Source organism: Acinonyx jubatus, chromosome D1 (assembly GCF_027475565.1).
Source record: "Acinonyx jubatus isolate Ajub_Pintada_27869175 chromosome D1, VMU_Ajub_asm_v1.0, whole genome shotgun sequence".
Classification (NCBI taxonomy): Eukaryota; Metazoa; Chordata; class Mammalia; order Carnivora; family Felidae; genus Acinonyx; species Acinonyx jubatus.
In genome coordinates, this window is record NC_069390.1 from 88206381 (window position 1) to 88230833 (window position 24453).

Genomic DNA, 24453 nt, shown 5'->3' on the forward strand with positions numbered 1-24453 from the left:
CAGTAAAGTGTCTGACTTCGGTTCAGATCATGATCTCACTGTTTGTGAGTTCAAGCCCCGTGTCAGGCTCTGTGCTGACGGCTCAGAGCCTGGAGCCTGCTTCGGATTCTGGGTCTCCCTCTCTCTCTGCCCCTCCCCTGCTCATGCTCTGTCTCTGTCTCTGTCTCTCTTAAAAATAAATAAAACGTTAAAAAAGTAACACAGTAAAAGCTGGTGCGAGATAAGCTCCTCCTACACAAACCAGTCATAAATCTATTTGCAAATCTTTTCGAAATTCCTGCATGTACTTCTGGACCCTCAATGCACTGCACCCTTTTTTAGTAATTTTATTTGGTTCTTCTGTTTGTCAGGTGGATTTGTTTATGCCATGAGTTTCTTCCCCTGATCTTCATATCTATATACTCCTATACCTATGTATATTTTATACACACACGCGCGCACACACACACACACACACACACACATTGACACATTCCCTTTTTCCCACATCCCATCTGAGTCAAAGGGAAGGGGTTTACATTTAGGTTGCTCCATAGAGAGGAATCTTTGTCCCCAAATCACAGTCTGTCATTCATGATGTGGGTTTTAATGATGTCCATCACTGCAGGCATCATGGGGTCCTGGAAGGACAGGGTTGAGGTGAGCCGGCCCTGGGTTTGAATTCAGGCTTTCTGCCGACTTATTTGTCCTTAGGCAAAGTGTCGAAAAGCCTTGCTTTTCAAAAATGATCCTTACAGTGGAGATCCTAATAAAGAGCTTTCAGAACTGTTGTAAGGATTTGAGGTGATTCCTGTAAAATATTTTTCCACTTCACAGGGTCTCAGTAAATGGTATTTTACCATTATCTCCTAGGCCACCGTGCTCTGCACACATCTTCCCTGCTGACAGCGCTCTTATTATTTCAGCGGTTGTTAAAACTGTGGTTTCTGTTAACCTGGTTACAGAAAATTTTCCACTTGACACCCCCATAACCATTGGGCCAGAGCAGTCCCTGCCTCCAGTCACAGTATTTCCCTGCACTCACGCATACTTAACCAAACTTGAGGTAGGACTTCGGTCACGTTTCCAACTCAGAAGATTTATTTTCAGGCATTGCCCTCGCCTCGCCAATAGGGACGTTTCTTGGAATTGTCATAATCAGGGCATAAAATTATTTTGACTGCCGAAGGACTCTCTTCTTTGCCCTGGGACCCTTTCTTTCCTTGGGAGCGACCTCAGGCATCCGAGGTCTGGGACAGAAACACTTCTACCTGTGTATACGGCAAACCAGGGGGAAACGTCACTCTTGCCTGTGAGGGTCCAGGCCCTCAGATGCATTTGGCAAACCTGCTGAAGATCATAAGCCTCAGGACTTGAAAAAGCCCACTGATCTTTCTTTCCTCTCTGCACCCCGTCCCTTCTGTCCCCCAGCAAAAGCCTGTGAGACCTTCCCAGCTTCTAGCCCACTTTCCTTAAAGTGCTTCGCAGCTAAAGACGTCTGTGGGAACCGTGAAGCTCTGGGATGTGCCACTTGCCCATTGCAATGGTTGATTTACAGCCAGAATCTGGCACCTAGAGAAGGGGATCCTGTGTCTTTAAACAGCTGTGTGCCAGTGTGTGTAAATGTGCTTGCTAATCCAGTGACTAATTCAGTATATTATAAAGCAGCCGTGAGCAGGCTGCCAAGGCAGGGCTGTATCCCAGCTGGAGTGGGGTGTAAGGCTCAGAGAATATTCTTCCTTGAATTCTGCCACACCACCCGTCTCTGGAATGGAGTCAGAATTTCATCCGTCTGTCCCCTGCACCAGACTCGGCACTTGCCTTCCCCTGGTTCCTGTCCTGCTCTCAGCCCCGACTCTTCTCTTTCCTCCTCCCCCTCCCTCCATTTCTTGGGTCAGTTTATTTACTCATCTGAGGGTGGAGCCCGTGCTCATTCTGAGTCAGGGCCATGGAACCAATCAGAACTGCTCTGGGGCATTCCAGGGGACAGAACTCATGATCCCTCTTGGAAAAGAATTTTCCAAAAGATCTCTTTTGGTCACAGTGCTGTGACTGCACCTTCTTTGGTTCATGTCCAGTGAGCCCTGGCTGGGTGTTTGTTTGCCTGAAGCCCTGTTCTGTCTGCCCTTCCTTTGTCTCCCTCCAGGGGTTGGGAGAGAAACCTCCAGAAAGCACCAGGTTCTGATGGAAACTTCTTTCTCTTGAAAGCCTTGTAGGATAGGAATCTGAGTGTTTGGGCAGCATCTCCTGGGGACATCTTGGGGTTTGGGGAATGTGAGGTGTTCTGGAGTCTGTGGCCCTCTCCTCAGTGTTTATGTGTTAGTGGCTCCGGAAGTTGTAGACATCGCATGTCTGCCTCTGGAAATGGACCTTGCCCGGCCTCTCCCGTGGTCTCCAGTGAGCAGAGCCTATCTGTCATCTCAGAAGGCTTTCCTATGGCAGAGTCCCAGCCTCTCCATCTTCCCTTTTCTCTATAATGCCATCCATCTGCCATTGGAGTTGGCCTTCATACCTTGACCACCCCCTGCTGCTGTCTCTCACCCCCTACACACAGGACATCAGCAAGCTGTTTCCTGCCCTCTTCCCCAAGGCTTCTGGAGCCCAGCCATATCACTTCGTCTCCATTGCAAAACCTTTTGTCTTAGTCATTGTTGTATCGCCCATCATGAGATGTGACTCTGTGGCTATTGCTTGGGTGCCTATGTGAGGTTTGTTTCCCCCGCTAGAAGGGAAACTCCGAGTGAAGGCTCTGTGTCTTCCCATCACCAAGGCATTGCGCGGCTCATAGCAGGTGGCTCCCTAGCTCTTAAAAAAATGGTGATGTATTAAGGCAGAGATTTAATTTCTATAATATAAAACTCAGCATTTTAAACTGTGCCGTTCGGTGGTTTTTAGTACATTCACAGAGTTGTACAGCCATCACTGATGTGTAATTCTAGTACATTTTCATCAGCCCTGAACGGAAACCCCATACCCATGAGCAGTCAGTGGCTCTTTTTGCATAAAGGAATGCCAGCGAGGCTGCCCCACAGAGGAATGAAGTGGATCCGTGTGTCCTGAGAAGAGCCCCTGCTACTCTCCCTGGTGATCCAAGCACTTTCCTGGAGGGGGGGGTGTGCTCTCTGCATGTCCACAGTCACTAAAGACCCTCCCATCCCCTGGCGCCTCACCAGGCAAGCCCCAGCCTTATTCTGGTGGCTCCCTTGGTTAGGTTCCACCATGCAGAAAGCCAGTGGATGTCTGGGCAGAGTAATGAGTGCTTTCGCCAGCTGCATGCCGACCATTCAGTCCGAGAGCGGGGGGCTGCGGTGGCTGCAATTTCCTAATGGCTTCCTGATGAGGCAGAGCCATTTATTAGCAGCGGATGAGGGCTGAGGGCTGTGCATCTTTGTCTGTCTTTCCCACCTGACGCAGGCAGATGGAGAGTGGCTTCTGCTCCCTCTCCCTTCTGCATCGATCACTTGGTCACTGCTCTCCACCTATTGGCCTATCATACCCATTGATCTGGAGAGCAGGTCTGCCTGGAGACCTCAGCCTCTGGGGTTTGCCACCTGGAGAGACATCTGGTGCCTTCTGCTCTGGGCCGGTGTGGGTGGGACTCTGGGGCAGCAGTGGGCTTGTCAGAAGGTTTGGGGCCATTAGGAGAGAGAGGCCTGTTCCGATAGGAGAGAAACCCACAAACCAACCAGCGCGTGGAGCCTGAGAGATCACAGCTGGGTGTATCTATCCCTAAGTCCTTAGTTCCCTAAATTTAAATGGATTTCATTTAGGACTGGAGGTGCTTGTGTTACTTTGGGAGATGGCCTCTGGAGTCAGACATGTGGTCTGACTGATTCATTAATTAGAAGCATCAGGTTCAACGTACAGGCCAATGGCCTTGATTTTATGTTCTGGCTTTTTCAGTGGCGTTTGTTGTATCCCCTCGACCCGATCGGAGGACCAGCAGGACTGGAATGTTATAGAATCTTTGAATGGCATGATGGTGATCCGTGCTCCTTTCAGGTCGAGGTTAACAGGTCACTAAAATTAACTGCTGCCTTCACTCTGGATTCATAGGAATAGCACCCTTAAATTTTAAAGCTGTTACATACAGTGGTATCACGCAATTGAAGTTAGGCATTGAAGGTTGCTTGCTTTCGAGTTCCTGGTATTCAGCCGGACTCTCTCGTCAAAGGAAACGCTTCTGTATTAGAGCCTGACCATCGATATTGTAAGCTTACAGTCTGCGCTGGGAACAGGGAGCATCATGGGTCTGTACCATCCCGTCACGTGTATTGGATCTTCGTTCAGATTGATCCTCTGTGATTTTTAGGAACTTAGGGGAGGGGGAGCTGTGGTTGTCCAGAATGATGAACCTGATCTTGATAGTAGCAAAGTTGTGAGGGAGACTGACTCCTCCCAGGTCCACTGCCTTAGTTAAACAGCAATGGTGTAGAGAGAAAAAAAAAATACTGAGCAGGGAATCAAGAGGTCTAGAATTAGTAACCTTGTGACCAAGGGCACATTGATGTCACCTCCCTGAGTTTCACCTTCCCTGTCTGTAAAAGAAAGGGTTTGAACTAGCTGACATCTACAGGCCCTTCTGATTCTGGGTACTGAGAATCACGTAGGACCCCAGACCAGTGACAGAGCTCGGCCCCTCCTCCTCTCTATGAACAGCCTGCTTTTCATTCATCTTGTAATTACGTCGAGTTGCCAGGAAGGAGAACATCCCTCTAAGGAGTTGTTAAAGTTTTATAGCAAATTCTATAAATTCCTCTTTCTTGCTTTTTGGCCCCAGATAAGGCTTTATTGTGTCATATCGCTATAGTGAGGTCGGTATAGAGGAGGAGAGACAAGGAAAAGTGTGAACACACAAGTGGGGTGGATGGGATGATAGTTACTGCTCAAGGCCATAAAAAAGGCCAAAGTTGAAGATACAGGGGCCAAAATTATAGATTAGGTGGATCTAAACAAACCTTGGAGTGGCCTCAGATGATAGGTTTAAGCAGTGAACCTAATGATTTAGGGAGAATACCCATAATCCCTTTGAGGCAATCTTTCTTCGTCCTAAGTACTCCTTTAGCAGCTCAGGGAACCTGAGCTGGTACTCTGAAATTGCTACCTAAATCCCTCAAAGCAATAGGATTTCTGATTCCTCATTAGGGACGTACAATCACGTTTACTAAACTGAGCACGGCCTTTTATTTCATGAGTTGTTGAATACGTAAAGCCTGATGGTATAAGCTCCAGATGTGCTGTGTTAGGGCAATGCCGTCGGGTTTTGGTACATTTTATCGGGTGTGCAGGCATTTTTGAAGACCGATAGGTCTTGGGCAGGGCAGTCCCAGCCACTTGCCAAACATACCTTGGGTGGCAACTTTTGCATCTTCTCTGATGTCAGCCCCGCTTCAGGATGAGAATTTGTGTCTCTGACTTCTCCCTGCTGCTGCCATGTGGCTCCCATGTGGCTCTCTAAATTTTTTTTTTTTAATGTTTATTTATTTTTGAGAGAGACAGAGACAGAATGCGAATGGGTTAGGGGCAGAGAGAGAGGGAGACACAGAATCCGAAGTGGGCTCCAGGCTCCGAGCCGTCAGCCCAGAGCCCGACGCGGGGCTCGAACTCACAAGCTGCGAGATCATGACCTGAACCGAAGTCGGACGCCCAACCGACTGAGCCACCCAGGCGCCCCACCCATGTGGCTCTCTTGAATTTCCCTGGGATGGTTCAGCAGAGCCCTTGGAGTAGAAGGCAATGTTTAGCCTGTTGGGAGCATGGGTGGTGGAGTCCAGGAAGCAGTGTTTGAACGAAGCAGTGGGTCCGCTCAGGTGGCTCACGCACCTACTTCCATCCTCAGAGATTGGCGTATTTCAGGTGGTCCGATGTTTCTTCTGCATTTCTGTCTCTGCCATCTGCCTAGAAAGAAAGATGTGCAGGAGTGTTTGCATGTTGTGGTACATATCATCTTAGCCTGTAATTCAGGTTTCTTAGACCACCCTCAAGTGGTCTAAACCCTGGGCATCTTGACTCAGGGACCTCTGAAGTTGCTGAAGAGGGTGTGGGGTGGTGAAGGAATACAACGCGTCACTCTTAACCATTTGTTGTTTGCACCGACTGCAGCCATGTCCGGCACCTGTCTGCCCTGTGCTTAAGCTTTTAAATTCCAAAACATTGTTTCTAGTTCCCTGTGAATGTGGTTACATTACCTGGGATAGTTTCAATGACACGTTCTAAGCTATTTCAATGTAAAGGAGGAAAAGGATCTTAATGTTTAGGCTCCTTTCTGCCTATTTCGAGTTGGTTTTCTAGGAGCAAGGAGGGGAGTTGGTGACAGGAGCTTGTAGGCATGAATGGGAAGCGGAAATTACTCCTCGGATTAATTGCTGCTTAATCTCTGTATCAGCCATGAGTTTCTTGCCTTTGGGAGATACCAGCTTTGCACTTAGGATTCTTGAGGCTGTAAGGTTGGACCGGATCGGGAAGGTGCAGTCGCTGGCCACCTGTGGCTCGTGGATGCTGAGGGTTGTCTGTGGAGGGATGCAGCAGGGTGACTGTGCCCGCAGGGCTCACTGCCGCGTCCCTACCCCTCCTTCCCTGGCTCGGCTGTGTCCGTGTTCATTTCGGTGTCAGTGACAGGCTGAATGTGGCTACTGCCGGTTCTTTTCAGGAAGGATTGGAGGATTCAGAATATAAGTAACACAGTAACTATTGTGTACCTGAAACTAATACAACACAGTCTGTTAACTATACTGGAATTAAAAGAAAAGAAAAAAATTCAAAGAGAAGCGGAACCATATAAAAAACAGAATATAAGTAACACGGGAAGGATTAAGATTGATGATCACTCCAGGGGCGCCAGGGTGGCTCAGCCGGTTAGGCGTCCGAGTTCGGCTCAGGTCATGATCTCGTGGTTCGTGAATTCAAGCCCCTCGTTGGGCTCTGTGCTGACAGCTCAGAGCCTGGAGTCTGCTTCAGATTCCATGTCTTCCTCTTGCTCTGCCCTCCCCTGCTCATGCTCTCTCTCTCCTCAGAAACAATAAACAAACATTAAAAAATTAAAAAAAAAAAGATTGATGATCACTCCAAAGTAATGTTAGAGCAGAAGATGACCTTTCCAGAAAAGAGAGAGACTGTTCGAAGGGGCTGAAATTAAAGGGGAGGCAGAGATCGTCATGAGACGTGAGACAGACGTATTTGTGAGTTTCAGCTCCTAGCCTCTTTCTGCTAGCTCCAAAGGAGTGAGGAGGGAACTTTCCTGCAGGAAAACTCATAGTGCCTTGAGACATGTGTACTGAACAGATCTGATAGGACTCCTCTGTTTCAGGAACCACAGAGTTGACCTCCATCTACTGGCTAGGCTTCCCTTGACATCCCCACCTTCCTTTGACCTCTATAGAGAAAGGCCTTCATTGCTTTGGCCTGGCTGAGCAGCAGTTACACATATGACCTACCCCTTCTCAGTGATGGCTGTATTTTAGCAAGTAGGCAAGCAGACTTCACTTGGCAAAAGAGATCCTTTAGGCTAAGAAGAAACTATGCAAGCAAAAAGGAGCCCGTTATAAGCAGGCAGCATTCTTGGTGACCTCATCTTCCTCCCAGCTCGGGTCCAGTTGGAGCTGTGCATACAGGGCAGACTTCCAGTTCCTCCTGTCTGGGACTCACAGTGGCAGATATAAATAGACCAAGACTTTGTCTGTAGCCATTGTTCCCTAAATGCCCATTGTTTCTGGATGCAAAGTGGCTGCAGCTCCCTCCCTCCCTCTCTCCATCTCTCTCTGTCCCTCTTTCTCTTTCTCTCTTGTTCCCTCCCTCCCTCCTCTCCTCTCTCCCTGCCTCCCTCCCACCCCCCTCCCTCTCTGGGTCTCTCTCTCGTTCTCTCCTTGTGTAGAGATCTGAATCCCAGCTCTCATTCCCTCAGCTGCCTTTGCACTTGCCTGGGCCTTAGTGACAAACTGGGAGAACTGGCTTCCTGGGCAGAGCATCTGAAAATTGTAGCCTCAGGTTCTGACTCCAGTGAAGGTTTTGTCCAAGTGTTTCCATGATAGATCTGTGCTGAAAATGAGGATATGGGGATCCACCGGTGGTAAAATCAGGAGGATTTGTAACTGGTTGAGCAGCTGTACCCAAAGGGTCTGGTTGAATGCACCCGTGTCAGAATGATGCATGGTCTCTGGTGTTATGGGGCTCAGGACTTGGTCATTGCCTTTTCAACATTTTTATCGGGGGGTCAGATTGGAGAAGGACACAGAAAGCATACTTACTGAATTGCACATGGCACAGAGCTCATAGAATGAGGACAGACTCGTGATATAAAAATGATCTCCGCACGTGGAAACATGGATCCAAACAAATGAGGTCAAGTTCCATAAGGATAAATGTGAAGCCTGACACTAAGGTTAATAAGATTCAGTCAACGGGTGCAGAACTGGCTGAACTTCAGTCCCTGTGGAAGAGTAGGCCTGGGAGTGCACTCTGAGTGGCCTCTGTCGTGTGGCTGTTGGAAAACCCCGTGGCCGGCTGGGCCCACAGAGGTGGACCGTGTTAGGGTGATTGTGTCCTTTTCTCTTAAGAAGTATGATGTTGGCCTGGCTCAGGATGCTCTGTAGGAACACGGGCTCACAGGAATGCTTCTGGGTAGCAGGGGGCAGATGGGCACGAACCATACCGTCCTGAATGGTTGAAGGAACCACCAAGGAATTTGAAAGCCTGGATAGAGGCGGTGACGGCGGGATGTTAAAGCCGTTGGTAAGCCGATAGATGAAGAAAGGTTAAACCTGTATGCGTGGCTTCAGCCTCCAGCACGAGGGGCAAAGGCTAGAACTCATTAGAAGGCAGATTTGAGCTCAGTGTGTGTGATCACTAAGAAATCGTTCTTGCGGTCCGGGAGGGAACCTGAGTGGTCCTCACAAAGGACCAAGCGACTGCATGTCTTAGGAAGTCAGGTGTTGTCCTAAAAGACCGCCGTGGGCCCTTCTGGGAAGCCTGGTGATTGGGTCTCCGGTCCAGCCCTACCTCTGATTGCCATTGCTCCCTACCACACAGTCCCTTGTCCACCTGGGGAGCCTGGGCAGGCTACGTAGGTAGAGCATATAGCTTTACTGGCTGTGGTTGGCATGTTGAGAAGCTTTGTCCCTGCACTCGGCAAACAGGCTTACGTATTCTTATTTTTCACTGCGGTTTCCCTGGGTTGAAGGCAGACAGTTGAACTGTGTGAATGTGTGTGTGTACGCGTTTTCCTTCTGTGTCCAGATTTATTTATTAAAAGAAAAACACATCTGCATAAAAAAGCCTTAGAACACAGGAAGAATGTCCACTTTGTTTTTCTTTCTGTAGCACCAAGACATGTGGGGTTTCAGCTTCCTCTGAGGGGTTTTTGAAGACCGGCTTTCATCTCAGACAAGGCTTTTTCCCATTGGAAAAAAACGGTCCTTTTTTGGTTTAAAAAATGTATTTATATAATGTATAAATAAATAAGAAAGTCGAGGGAGAATTTCCTTTCAAAATTGATGGAAAAATGCTGCTTTCTGAACATCATTAATTGGAAGTTGCTGGATCTTCCCAGCCCACTTCTTCTCTGCTCTCTGGCCTTTATGCGGGTTTAAGATTTCCCAGTTATTTGCTTCCTCTGCGTTCTCCTCTCGTTGCCTCTCTTTTCCGTCTCTGCCCTCCTGCCTTCTGTCTTCCCTGCCAGCTCTCCCCCTCCCTCTCCTCTCCCAGCTCCTCTCTGTCTGCTCCCCCTGTGCACCCTGCCCCCCACCCCTTGCCCCTCTTCCTTCTAGCCTTTGCCGGGCTAGCCTTCAGCCACTGGAGCCCTCGCTGCAAGAGGCCTGTCTCTGTGTTTGTTTCCTGCGTGGGAGGGAGAGGCAGGCCTTGAGAAAACAGTTCAAAAGTGCAGAAAAACTTTACCTCTTCCAGCCTAAATAAACGGGCTCTACTCCATTTGTTTGCCCAGATTTTTCCTTTGCCCGTGGAGAAAACTCCTCATCCTCCACCTTGATCAGCCTGGCCTGCCTGGTGATCCTCATGAGCCCCCGCCATGCCTGTCTTGCCCCCAGACCCAAGCGTCAAGTGGGCCCCGAGCCGGGGGATTCTGGGTAGGTCGTGCGGTAGAGCCCCTAACAGCTCTGGTGACGTGACTGCTCTCTGCAGAGGGTCTCAGGGATTGAGGTGCTTTCCTTCTCCAGGAAGAATTTTCTCTCTAATAAAAATGATGGGGGGAATAGAAAGACATGTCCTTGTGCTCAGCATTTCTCTCGGCCCGGCTTTAACCTCTGCTAATAGGTCTGGGTAGAAAAAACACCTGGTTTTAGTGTCCGAGGATCTGGGTGCGAGTGCTGGTTAGACCACGAGACCGGCTTGACTGTCTCAGCTAAGTCACTCGGGGTGGTGGAGATGAGAGTGCACACTTCGTTGTTTGCAGGGTCATAATGGAGTATGGGAGCAAACGTTCTGCAACAGGGGAAATTCTGTTCCTATAACCGTGCTGGAAATTAAGAGGTGGTGCACTGGAGGGGGGGGGGCAATTGAAGTGAAATAAATTGGTCAGCCCAGTTAACCAGCATCTCCGGGATCTCAGGCTGTGAGGCATCGAAGACTGATACGTAAACTAGGAGTGGTGGAAGCAAGATGTAGGATGTCACATATTTCCCTGGGTCATCTTGGGTGGGGTTATCTTCTGCCACATGGGTACCAAGAGCCAATGGTCCTGTCACGGGGATTTCAGTTGAAGGCAGGACAGGAGTTTGCCCTCACAGAAGTATGAGACGGGAGAATCTCCTGTAGGATCTCCTGTAACTGTCTGCAAAGCCTTGGGGTAGAAAGGGGCCGGTTCATGCTTTCGTCCTGAATAATGTGGAAACACGGCTGTGTGTTTTTCTCCGTGGTGTTCATGACAAAGAAGTCGCACAGTTTGGGGATGTTCAGGACTTGTAAAATGTGTGATATGGTGGGAATCAAGTGTGATCCTGCCCACAGGAAATGATATGAAACACGTGACGCACTCTGTAAGTGGCTTTACATGATCATTTAAGAACTTTTAGTTTTTCTTGAAAATACTCTACGGAGCCGGGCCTTTTATGCAGGCATCCTAATCTCAGTAGTTAAATCGCGCGAGAGTCAGTCCATTTCAGGGCATGTGATTGGGGTCAAGTGCAGCTTGGGTTTGGGCAAGCTGCAAACCTACAGAACAGAGTTTTGAGCACAGAATTACCATTTTGTGTTGTGGCACATTGGCTCTAAAGTGGCACTCTTAGGAAGTGCTGAACACCAAGAGGCATCTTCGGTGCATTGGATCCTGTAGCTGTGAGGTCTTCTGGCAGGACACATTTGAGAGGCTGTTGCTGCAAGAAAGATTCTCTCGTTTGCAGATTTCCCGCTTAGTCTGGTAAAACAAAGAGCCAGATTCAGGAGATGTCAATTTCCAGTGACCTCTCAGAATCAGATTGTTTCGCAATAAGTTTTTCATTTTCTCAGTTGCTTCCTTGTACCTGGCGAAATGGCCAGAGGCCTTCTTGCTGTCTCTTGAACATCAGGAAATAAAATTGTGTACATCTTTTGTTTGTTTGTTTTTGTTTTTAGTCTTGGTATTTTACAAGACACTTTTTAGTTCAGGTCACCAAGAATTTACTGAGCACCTACTATGTAGTAGGCTCTGGCATTTTCACACATTTAATCTCATCCTCACTGCAAGGAGGGGAGAGAATCCTGGGTAACGAAAGAATGCTCTGTCTCAGTGGTCTTGGAGACCCTGTCTCTGGCACCTTCACTTGGCCAGGGCTGCTAGAAACAAACAAACAAACAAACAACATGTGATTTAGGAGTCCTTCCACTTGTTCCGATATTTCCTCTTTCAGGCCATTTGCCCAACGTTTAGGGTAGGAGAGTTGAACTATTCTAAGGAAAGAGCAAGAAAATTTAGCTGTAGGGCCCAGGGGGCAGTTCTGTTTTCTGGCTCAGATTCTGGAACGGAAGAGCCTCTCTGGGTTTCCCTGAACACCTGGAATTAATTTGGGTTTTGCTCTGACTTCGAAACATTTGCTGAGGTGGAGGATGGTGGAGGGGGTAGGAAAGAAATAAATCCAGTGATTAAAAATAGCTTTGCATGTCAGGTGCCTGAACGGATTTGGGAACATGCCTGCAATCCCTTTTGTCTGGCAGGTCTGAACTCCGGCGCTGCCGAATTACAACTGCTTTCATTTGTTTTTCCTGCTCCCCTACCATGTAATGGTCAAGGGCTCATTGGAACCATGTGTGAGCCTGGTGAGTCACCAAATCCTCAGGACTTCGGCGGTAATAATGTGTTAAAACTCCTTTTGGGGGATGGGGCAAGGGTGGATGAAGGGAAGAAGGGAGCGGACTGAAGTCACTTCCTACAGATGTTCGATGTTCAGGAGTCCTCTCTGCAGGCTTCTTTTCCCAGGCCCGGCTGCAGGACCCGGGGCCGCTGTCCCAGTGCACTAGGGAGCGTGCTGTGCCTCGCCGAGGACCATCTCTTTTGTCCCGAGGCGGCTTCCCCCTGAGAAGGGGCGCCTACCTCTGCGCTGGCATGTCGTACCCGAGAGGTGTGCACTCCCCAGTGGCGGTGCACCTTGGCAGTGGAGCCGAGATGCTGTCACTGGAGACTGGCTTGCAATTTTGGTCACTCACGTCATTGGAGGGTGGATTGGGGATTTTCTGTACAACTTCTCCCTCCACCACCCTCCCCCCCCCCCCCCCCACCGCCTTTGGGATGGTTTATTGGCCGGTGACTCTTAGGAGATTGGATATGTAAAGAGAAGGGCGGAAGCTGTGAGAAGTCTGTTTCAGAGCTCATGGTGTCCCATTACTTGGGGGCAGTGATGGACCGTTTGGTAGGGATGGATGGCTCCACAAGGGCACCACGCCATATGTGCTTGCTGGAGCAGAGTCCTGCTTGCCCCTCACTGCTGTCACATCATTAGGTTTATGACAACGGAGCCGAGGGGCTGAGGAGGGACATCGATTTCCCTTCATTGCACTAACCACAGCCGGAAGCTTTGTGGATTATACGATCTAGGGCCTGCTACAGGCTTTAGACTGAGGAGTGTGGGAGAAAGAGGATCCTTCCAGGTCTCTTCATGCCCAGTTCCGATCCACCCTTCCGCAAATGAGAGAGAGGGCTGTGGAATGGGTTTTGAGATTCCCTTTCACATTTTTCAGAGATCCCAGTATCTTCACTGGGGGAAGTCCTCTTAGAGACCAGTGACAACTTTCCAGGAACAAGCTGCTCTGGAGTCAGTTATCAGTTGCTGGCCACAGCCAGTTTTTTCTATTTCTATTGATCTAAAAGAGCAATCCGTCCCACACTGGGACTTTCTAGGTGGCTTGGCACTCCCTTTTGGATGCTTCCCAGGAGCTCCAGCCTTTTCTTGCACACTCCAAAGTCACAGTTAGAAGTTCATGCGGACATTAACCATCAGGAACAATGATCCCTGCAGTCTCTTCTGGTAGGACACGGGAGTCAAAGGCGCTGGCTTACCATCCCGATTTGAGTTCCTCTCTCTGATCCAACTTCCTCACGTTCCAGATCATGGTAGTGCTGCTTGAAAACAAGTTCTGTGGTTCAGATGGGCCAGTAAATAAAATGTAAGCACCGTGGAAAGTAATCTTTATCATATTTTTCCAGGAGTTTATCTGTCTCACGTAAGCTTTCACATTATGGTCCTCCTTTACCTAGAGAATGTCTTCGTGACAATAAAATATCTGTGGGTGAGAGGACATGTGGCCTGAGATGAGCTTTACATGTCTTCAGTGTGTGAGGAAGGAGGTGAAATAGAATGGGTAGTGTTTTGATAGCTTTTGAATGGGATTTCATTGTACTAGTCTCTCTCCTTCGGTGTATGTTTGAAAAGTGCCATAAGGAAAATTCAAAATGCTATGAGGGATGTATTAGACCTATCAACAGACCTCTTTGTAGCAATGCCCCGATTAAGTGACTTATCCAGGGTGATTATGTTAGTGGCAAAACTGGGATAAGAACCCAGGGATTTTGAGCAACAGGCTGGGTCAAGCCCCCTGCACACCCCCCACGCCATCTTTCCCCCTTGTCTTTGGGGCTCTCTTTCCATTTGGGACTGTCGTTCTTATTTCCTCCCCCTATGAACCAAAAGATTTCTTTTGATTTCCTTCACTTTAAGAAACGTATTTCAGTAAGACCTTATGTAACTAATGCACCTTATATGATGTGCATGATCACACATCAGGGTGACTCAGGGGTGAACACAGACAGGGAAGGAAGCCAGGTTGTCATTTAACTTGGGTACTTTGTATGGAAGGAAGGAAGTGTCCCTACCCGTATTCTCTCGAACAAGGACAAGACTACAGTTGATTCTGTAAATGGCTTTTAATTATGTCTTTATGGGGCTAGTGCTTAGGTCTGTAATTATTTCCTCGAATGTATCTAATTGTCAAGCTAAGAAATAAACTTTAAGTTTATAATTATTTCCTCAAATGTGTCTAATTTTCAAACTAGGTAATAAAAGTCCAAAAAAAAGAAAGAAAGAAAGAAAGAAAGAAAGAAAGACAGAAAGAAAGAAATGCAAGTCCCATTTTCTCTCTCTGAGCTGTAGGACTTTTAGTTTTCTTGGATCTCTGATCTGTTCCTGTTTGCTGCAGCAGTGGAGTAGAGTAGAAAGAGCTTGGATTGAAGAGTTCAAAGAATGGCTCTGTGGAGCACCTGGGTGGCTCAGTGGGTTAAGCGTCCAACTTCGGCTCGTCATGATCTCACGGTTCGTGGGTTTGAGCCCCACGTTGGACTCTGGGCTGACAGCTCAGAGCCTGGAGCCTGCTTCGGATGCTGTGTCTCCCTCTCTCTCTGCCCCTCCCCTGCTCCATTCTGTCTGTCTCTCAAAAATAAACATAAACATTAAAAAAAAGGCTCACTGTGTGATTTCACGCCAGTCTCTTGCTCCCTTGGAGCTCTGTTTCCTCATCTGTAAAATGGGTATCCTGTAATATCTTCCCAGGAGCCTCAGAAGTTTCCCGGGTGATATTGTGAAATAGTGTTCATGGAAGATCTTTGTGGACCAAAAAGCAGCTTTTGGCTGTAAGGCATGTTATTCATTCTTGGTGTTTCTTTCAGGCTGCTCTTCCTTGGGACAGCACTCACCACACACAGCTAATTATCATGGTAACCTGCTGGGGTTTGGCCAGTCTGATGGTTGTGCGAGACTGTGCGAGACTGGAATAATGCACCTGGTGTTTCTAGCGCTTGGCTTTGTCTTTCATCACCTAACCCTTCCTTTCCCGATGCTCCCCTTTTCTTCTGTAGTTTGAGAATGGTGAGGGGAGAAACATCTCAGGTCAGTAAGGCCATGGCCTGACTTTTCCCAGAACACACATCACTTCAGGCTTAGATTCTATGTAACATGGTTGATACGAGCCATTTGGTTTCAAACGACTTAAAGGGATGGTGTGAAAAGTCACATGAAAACGTCTTGCATGGGTTCTTGGACATCGAACAGCCCCAAACTTTGAGTTGCATATGAGTGAATCGAAACCCTTGTTCTGCGTTTGACTTAAACCATCCATGGGGTGTGTATAAGCTGTTGTTCACGGGTCAGGCCGCAGTGAAAAACGAGCAGATGTTTCCATAAGTTCAGAAGGCCCCTGGTTCGTTATGCCCTTACTGATTCAAGTAGTGCTACGTGCTCATTTCCGCCTCGATACTGTACAATCTTGGTAAGATGGAGTTTGGGACTATTCCTTATTCCCTAGCTTCTGTACAACTCTTTTCTCCAAAACTCGCGGTGATTCTTATAAATATTAACCCACATGTAGGGTCCTGAAGGATAATCACTGGGTTAGAAACCTGATACGCTCATAATGTTTTCACTTTCTAATGCATCCTGTTTAGTCTTCACTGTATTGGCATAATATATCTTCAGGTCAGGTTCTCAGCATTTGGAGACAAACGTGTTATTTAAATTCAAGATACTGCCAATACAAATATTAACATAAAGGCCATTTTAGTACCTGTCCATGAAATATAATTAGTTAATTTCTCTGGGGTGGGGCATTGATCAATTTCTAGATGCCATTCCTAAAATTAGAAATATTTGGTACCTAGTGCAAAAATGTTATAATGGGTAATGAGACCAAATGTGGCAGGAATGACAGGGATGCCTGCTTGGGCTACAGCAGGTTGGATTCTCCACCCGTGTAATGATGTCATTATTATTGTTGATCAGTGTAATTAATAGAACTGCTGCAGCCACGGATTAGCAATGGGGGGGGGAGATTTTGCGTTCGTATTTTATACAAAAAGAGTTTAATATTTGAGATTAATGTCTGCTTGGGAATGTTCATCGCCTTTTAAACACAGCGCCCATCCTGCTAATAAAGATGGGCCTGGCTGATTGTTCACTCGCTTGCAGAGGAGGTTTGAATTTTTTGAAACCAGCATTCCACCCGTTTTAACAAGGGAGAATAGCTCTGACTTTTCTGTCTGAATCCTTTGGGTCCAGAAGCAATGACATGCCTTCTGCTGAGCTCATCGAGTGCAAGTGCAGGTGTCCCAAGTTTGTGGGGTTGGCCTTTGCCAGCCAGCTGGGCTGTGAGCCCTTTTCCAAAGGATCCGGCACTTTGTGTCCTGGGCCAGGGACAAAGCTGATGGGTGCTGTACAGCTGCAGCTGACAGCGTGTGGACCAGGCTGTTGGAGATGGCATTGAGGTGGACAGGTGAAAGTAACTCCAGCTGCTTCTCTTGGAGAGAGCAAGCGAGAGCCTGAAAAGGCTGGTTCCCTAACAGGAAGCAGGAACGCGCATGGAGAGTTGTCAGCCCAGCAGTCCTGTCCAGGCCATACTTCCAGAGTGTGTGGAGTTATAGGAAACAGACTCCAGGAAACCTCTTTCTCAGGCTTTCTGCTGTCATCCTTGGCCTTCACATCACCTTGGCATCTTCTGTTTAGAAAATGCCTGGGGCCTCCTAGCCAATCTCCTCCTTCACTTCCAGCTTGCAGCAGAATCACTTTGTCCGTTTGGCCTGGCCTGTATTTTCCACATGGGTTGTCCCGGCCAATATCCGCCATCAGTAAAGTTCTTTTCATCGAATCATAAATCAGTGGAGGGAACAAACACACAAAACAAAACCCACGCCGTTCGACTTCGTGGGTTTGTGTTGGACGGGCGTGAAGGGAAGGAAGGTTGATTCAAATTGGGACAACACTGAATTCACTGACCATTTGTTGATTGACTCGCATGTTCTGCGTGCTGGGAGGTAAGGATGCTACAGTTGGTCGTCCCTTTCAAAAATAATGCTCTGGGGTTAAAGAAAAAGTTACTTTCTCTGAGGTAAAGCTGACTTCGACTCTAAGTGGAGACACTTTTGGACCTCGCACTTAGCTGTTCTTGGGTGTGTGGAGTAGGCACAAAGGGGCGGCATTGATGTCTTTCTTGGTGACTCATGTGATTACTCCATTGTTTGAAGGGCTGGATGTTATGTAATCAACATTTGATCCGCTCCCCCCCCCCCATTTTTCCCTCTTAACAATCTGGGATTTTCCATCATTTTGTCAACCTTCCTGGAGGCATGTTGGTTTTTCCACTAGATTACTAGATGTTTGGGGGCATTGTCCCAGGGCAGCCCAGACTCTCCACTCCCTAGACCTTCAGATTCACCCTCCGTGGCAGGGCCTGGGGAGCGGCTGCAGTGAACCCTTCTGTCCTTTCAGGGCAAAGCTGGACCCCAAGCTGGTTCCTGACAGCAACCCCCAAAGCAAACCAGAGGGCAAGTGCTGGCTCTCCTTTCTTATAATGTAGTTTCCATTCATTTTGATATTCAGAGGCAATATGTTTGCTCCTTTTTGCAGAGGTCATCTATTGTCATCTTTTCCCTTCTGTGTTTCCATTTTATTCAGCCAATAACACATTCTATGTGTCCAGGGAAGTTTTTTAAGTGGCCAGGGTTTAGAGATGGCTAGTCGAGGAACTTCTGCAGTAGCCGTGCCTGGAACTCAGCCATTGAATAAGTCAGTTTCATATGATACACTCCAGATTCAGGGTGAGGAAGAGGGCTTCTGGAAATTACTGCAATAAAGTGTAATCACTGCCTAAAGATCACGGACGGGATGGCTGGTAGGAATTCTCAGGTCATTTCTTTGCTGGTTGGCTTTTATATAGGAACTTGTGCCTGCGTTGAATGCAGAGAATTTTTACCTTGAGCCATATTTGTGGATCTTTGCTTTGAACCTGTTCTCCAAGTACTAGAGGGATTGGACATAGAGATAAAAATACAGATGGATGTAGCCAAAGACTACATGTTTGCAAATGTACAGATTTGGATACCTTACTCTTCCTCACCACCTACAGAAATCAGGTTTTATAGATAGTACCTCCCATACGCACTTCAACTTTGTCCACCTACTTTATCTGTAACACCGTCTCCCTACTCAAAGCCACCATAATCTTTCACTGCAACTAATGCAATAACTTTTTACCAAATTTTCCCACCTCTATTCATAGTCACTGCCTCAACCATTCTTTACAGAACAGCTAAGGTGATCTCTCTCTCTCTCTCTTTTTTTTTTCTCCTTTTTTTTTTTTTTTTTTATTAGGGTAAAATACACCTATCGTAAAATTCACCATCTTAACCATTTTTCAGTGTACAGGTCAGTGGTGTTACAGACATTCACAATGTTGTACAGCCGTTGCCAGCATCCACGTCCGGAACTCTTTCCATCTTGTGAAACTGAAACTCTGTCCCCGTTAAACTCCCCCGATCCCTTTCTCCTTCCAGGCTCTGGCAGCTACCTTTCTGCTTCCTGTCTCTGTGAATTTGATTACTCTGAGTACCTCATATAATTTGTCTTTCTGTGATTGGCTTATCTCACTTAGCGTAATGTGTGGGTTCCTCCCGAGGAATAAGACCACATTGCGTGTGTACACTAAATTTTGCGTATCCATTCATCTCTTGATGGCCACTTGGCTTTGCCTCCACATTTTAGCTATTGTGAATAATGCTGCTGTGAACAGAAGGATACGAATCTCTCTTTAAGACCCTGTCTCGACTCTTTCGGGTATGTAGAGAACTCCTAAAACTCAACAACAACAACGAAAACCTCAGCAACTCTGTTAAAAATGAGCACAGTCTTTGAATAGACCTTTCTCCAAAGAAGATACAAAGTTGGCCAGTAAGCACATGGAAAGATGCTAGACATCATTAATCATTAGGGAAATGCAAATCAGAACTATAGTGTGGGGCCACCTCACATCCATCAGGACCCCTTAACAGATTCTGAGCTTGTCTATTTCCTCTCTCAAACAACTGTCCTTGGGGGTTCTCTGCTCCCACTGCATTCATTTTTTTGATACTAAAACAGGCAAAGTTTCCCCCATTCATTTCACAGCCTTTATTTGTGCTTCTCCCCCTTGTCTAGGACTGTGGTCATCAGGATCCCCTGGATTGTGTGTTAAAAGCACAGATTTCTGGGCTTCCCCCTCTCCCCCAGAGGTTCTGATTCAGGAGGTCTGGAGTGGGACTGATATTTGCATGTGTAACAATTTCCACGTGATGATGATGATGCAGCTGGCCTGGGGACCACCCTTGGAGAACTACTGGTCTAGAGTACTTTCCTTTTTTAAACTGGTATGCATGGTTTAGATCTCTGGTCATGCACGTCTCTTCTCCTAAGGGAGACCCTTTCAGGTTCCTCCAGCCTTGACGGAATTTTTGTTTCACGTTAATATCTCATCTCCTGCTTCTCCTTTGAAGCCCTTATTGACATCTTCGAATGTTTAATTGGGCAAATGGTTTTATAATGACTGAATCCCCTGCCAGAATCTGATAACCCAGCTCCAGGAGGGTAGGGATCATTTCTGTTTTCTCTTGATTCCTTACACATGACAAGTGCTCAGTTTTGTCGAATGAATGAATGTTGTTTCCTCTTCATAGGTAACTGGAAGTATGTAGTCACAATAACACTCTCAGTGAATGTGAAGTGTGAGTAGGGACTCTGGGTGAATTAATAAAGCTACACAGAAAGAATAAGCTTTTTTTTTTTTTTTTTTGTGAAGGATGCACATCATTCTAGGCAAGAGTCAGGTTTTTTTTTTTTTTTTGAGGGGCCTAGCACACTGTGGAAAGCCCCCCAAATTTCACCTGCCCTGGTGAGGATGTTAGTATAGTTATTTCTCAACTTGCTTTCTTCAGACCATTCATGTCCTATCATATCTTACGGGTGGTTAACTACCTATTAGTTTTTTTAAAAGTGAGATATAATTGGCATGTATTAGTTTCATGCGTACAACATAATGATTTGATATTTGCATATATTGCTTAATGATCACCATAGTAAGTCTAGCTAACATCCATTGCCCGTGTTGTTTTTTTTTTTTTAATTTTTTTTTTCAACGTTTATTTATTTTTGGGACAGAGAGAGACAGAGCATGAACGGGGGAGGGGCAGAGAGAGAGGGAGACACAGAATCGGAAACAGGCTCCAGGCTCTGAGCCATCAGCCCAGAGCCTGACGCGGGGCTCGAACTCACGGACCGCGAGATCGTGACCTGGCTGAAGTCGGACGCCCAACCGACTGCGCCACCCAGGCGCCCCGCCCATGTTGTTTTTATTGTTCATAGGATATTTTTTTTTCCAGATATGGAATGTGCTGATGTCCCACTGTTAACTCCAAGCAGCAAAGAAATGATGTCTCAAGCGTTGAAAGCTACTTTCAGTGGTTTCTCTAAAGAACAGCAACGACTGGGAATTCCCAAAGGTATGTTGTTGATAGAAAAAGAGATGGGATCAGGCCTTTAGGTGAGGTCAGTTTTCTCACCTGTAGAGTGAGATAGACATGATTGCTAATCATACTTTGGTCAGTGCCTCCATGCTAATGTTTCCCCATCTGCCGGGTTTGACAACTGCCATCTTGGTCTTAGGACAGTGGTTCCCAAACTTATTTGCACATGAGATTCAGGATCTTCAAAGAATCCCTAGCCGGAGGCCATGTCTCAGACCCATTAACATGCAATTCCTTGTGGCATCAGTATTTTTGAACCTCTCAGGCAATTCCAAAGCACAGACTAGCTTGGAAAACACAGTCTTCAAGTCATTCTGGGCCATCATTGGATGAACTCAGCGAGCTACATTCCTTGGAATTTAACTGATGGCTCTTTTCTTTTCCATGTACTTTGGTGAAATGTGTTTATACTTGGGTGTTCTCATCTGAAAGGGTTTATTTAGGAATGTAAGGGGACTGGAGTTGTCAGAAAGGACAAATGACTGGAGAACACTTAAGCCTTCAGCAAGCAACATTTCCTGAACAATTGAGAGCAGAAAGAATACTTTTCTGTTGAGTAAGGGTAGCACTGTCTATTGCTTCCAGCCCAGTCAGACCCCCGTGTTAGATTCTGTGAATGCGTCTCCAAACCTTCTCTCGTGTACGTCCTACTTTCCCACAAACCTCAGCTGACAGCAATGTCCAACATCTTATCAAGAACATAAAGCAGAATATTCACAAAGGGAATTCTGACCACTGGCTTGCCAGCATCTCATAAAGTCATCTGCTAGATTGAAGGGGGTGACCTTGACAGCAGGTCTGGTGTGAGCACCACAGCCTGCCGCCCTCTGAACTCTGTGAGGGCCACGCTGATGTACTCACGTTCCACCTCAGGCCACGTAGGAAGAGTATGTATTGTCTGTTCTCTGATGCTGTTCCAGCCTTGCAGGATGTCTGGTGTGATGAACACAGGCACCTGATAATATTGTTATTAGCAAATACCGTTTGACTTACTGTTACTAGTTGCTATGATTATTACTAGTTGTAATTAGCCAAGGTAAAAATGATTAATGATAATGCCTCAAGTCAGTTATAACGGTGAAGAGCAGGGGCAGGTGAGTGCAATCTCTAGAACGGACTTGACTGTCATTATTGCTATTAAAGAAGCCATTTTGTTCCTTTGTCCTGGACTTAAAAAAAAAAAAAAAAAAACCCTAATGAAAATAAGGCAGTGAGAGAGGAGCTTCGTGAATTTTTTAATGAAGGGTGGAGAATACTCATGTATTACTTTTTGGTCGATGATAGTGATCTCCTAACTGGCGAGATAGAGAAGTTGGGGATGTTGAGTGTCGGGGGGGAGTATTATAAAAGGTGCCCCACAACATGCCTTTATAGGCGGGTGCTTCCTAAATCTGTAAATGAGAGAGCATCCTCAGTACATTCAGATCCTTTAATGTCCTGTCTGGGGCATGGGCAAGAGGTAAAACGTGACCTGCTGGATCTCCCTTTGCTCTCTTTCCTCAGACCCCCGGCAGTGGACAGAAACCCATGTGCGGGACTGGGTGATGTGGGCTGTGAATGAGTTCAGCCTGAAAGGTGTGGACTTCCAGAAGTTCTGTATGAATGGAGCAGCTCTCTGTGCGCTAGGGAAAGACTGCTTTCTCGAGCTGGCCCCGGACTTCGTCGGGGACATTCTGTGGGAACATCTCGAGATCCTGCAGAAAGGTAACGGTGTGGAGGCCGGGTGGGGCTGCTGCAGCGGTAGGTGAGGGAACACACCCAATGGTGGGACATCGATGCCATGATGTGTGGGTGTCCCCTCGAGGTCTTAATACGCGCTGTGGAGGCATGTCAGGCTGGCGTGTGGCAGGTGCTTAGTAAATGTTAGTTTCTCTTTCTCCTGTGTATTAGGGGTCCAGATTGTAATATTTCACAAGATTGCACTCTGGACGCTTCTTGCGATGCAAAATTCTCATCTCCGTCCGTATCTCAAACTCATGTTCTCTTCGAGCAGTGTCTTCGGCCAGCTCCAAGACAGATAGTTGTTTTTTTGTTTTTGGTTTTTTTTTTTGTTTTGTTTTTTGCCTGGCAGTCTTCATACCCATTCCCTTGATTCATGGCAGTGTGGTACCTGTCCACATCCCGCAAGAAAGCTTCGATGCTCGGAGCTAACTAGTAAGACCGGCTTCCCTGCCCAGTAACGGGGTTGGGGTTACAGCGGTGTGGTATACCTTTGTCATCCAGAACAGACACCGGGGTCATGTCAGGATACCATGTTGCAACCTTGTAATGACATGGCCTCCCCTACGAGCCTCTTCCAACCTTTTTGGACCAAGTGACTCATGTACCACAGTCCTGGCTGAGTATAGAAACAGCAGCAGGCGGCAAACTTGGGTGTTTTTGCACTTATTTTTCTGAATTTCTTCTTAAAATAAATTGCAGTTACCAGCAGTCAGCGGTGCCCTCCAACTGACTGTAAGCCTAGAAGCCCGGTGGCCTCTCTGACCCAGGCCCACCCTTTCCCTGTGGTCACCAGCTCCAGCCCGTGGCGCAGACGCTGGGGGCGGGGAGCAGAGCTCCGGATTAGAACTTTTATTCCATATAATACCTTCCTTTGTTCGAGGAGATTTTCCACTCCGCGATGCTCAGGAGAGCCCCAAATTAGATTCCTCTGGGCCCAGAGGTGTTATCTTCCTTCTCCTCCGCCTCTGCCGGAAAATAAATAAATAAACGCAGTCAAGAACTAGGTGAATCTCGCTGCGGCTACCACGCCTGAGGCCTGAGGATGGCCGGGCACAGGCTTCCCGAAACCCCGACATGTCCCTGTGACTGCACAAACACCCACTCCTACGTGTTGACACGAGTGACCTGTTTATAAAGGGAAGAGATGGGGCAGGCTCATAACAGATCTGATGTAACCATTGGCGTATAAACACAAAGGTGGATTCTACCAGACCGTGTAACCCAAATATATTCTACTGATACGCTGTTTCCCTCTCTTGAGCTCCATGGAGCCGCCAGGTGTTTCTGGAGCGTTTGTGATCACAGCTGTCGTTAATAACTGCGCAGCACCTCCTTGTTCCCGGAGTGCTTTCAAATACGTGTTGTCTCTGGATTCTCAAAACAGCCCCGTGAGATGGGAAGAGTAGCGCGGGTGCCGTTGGTGTCCTCATCTGTAAAATGAGGGCAGATTAGGTGGTTTCCTCTAGATCGCTCATTTCCTTAAACGTAGGTCTTCTTTGATTGAACTTCCTGCCCTGCCTTCTTTGTATAATAATGTGGACTCCTGCGGGAGCCTCTGGGTCCCTAAGACAGGTGTAGCTTACTTGCTCCCCGCCAAGGCATAATGGAATAGAATTTAGGCAGATGGGGAAATAATTGAAGATGTTTGCGAACACGAGTCCTCTCGTCCTACCCATTTTCTACTGGGAGAGGCAGTAAAGAACCATCTCCCTTCAGATCCTTGAAGAGCTGAGCAGCGTGTTTGCATGGAGGCTATGGCTTTTGTTCTGTAATTAAACTAGAGCAACAGAACATAGCTGTTTGGGGTGGGGTGGAAGGCCAAAGGTACAGGGATGTTTCAATCTGATAAGCTGCTAAAGCAGAGTTTAATCATTTTTATCTCGACTGGGAACTGTTTTTTCGGTGCAGGCATAAACTTGTTTTCCCAGCAGTCTCTGCTCCCAACAAGCTATCAGGTATCTGAGGAAAAAACCCAAACCAATACTCCCTCTTTATGTCTGATTCTTACTGTGAAACAG

General features: G+C 47.2%; 1 protein-coding gene across 6 annotated transcripts in view; it reads left to right on the plus strand.

Annotated features, from left to right (window-relative positions):
• ETS1 (ETS proto-oncogene 1, transcription factor) overlaps positions 1–24453 on the plus strand; it is a 131885-nt gene that overhangs the window by 78091 nt on the left and 29341 nt on the right. For 5 of the 6 annotated variants that reach the window (XM_027036903.2, XM_027036899.2, XM_027036900.2 and 2 more), the window contains 2 exons: positions 20570–20689; positions 22217–22417. In XM_027036903.2, coding sequence (XP_026892704.1) covers positions 20570–20689; positions 22217–22417 — 321 coding nt within the window. Of the gene's footprint in view, positions 1–10496; positions 12220–20569; positions 20690–22216; positions 22418–24453 lie in introns of those variants that run through there. The other variant, XM_053203890.1, reaches the window with a different exon arrangement.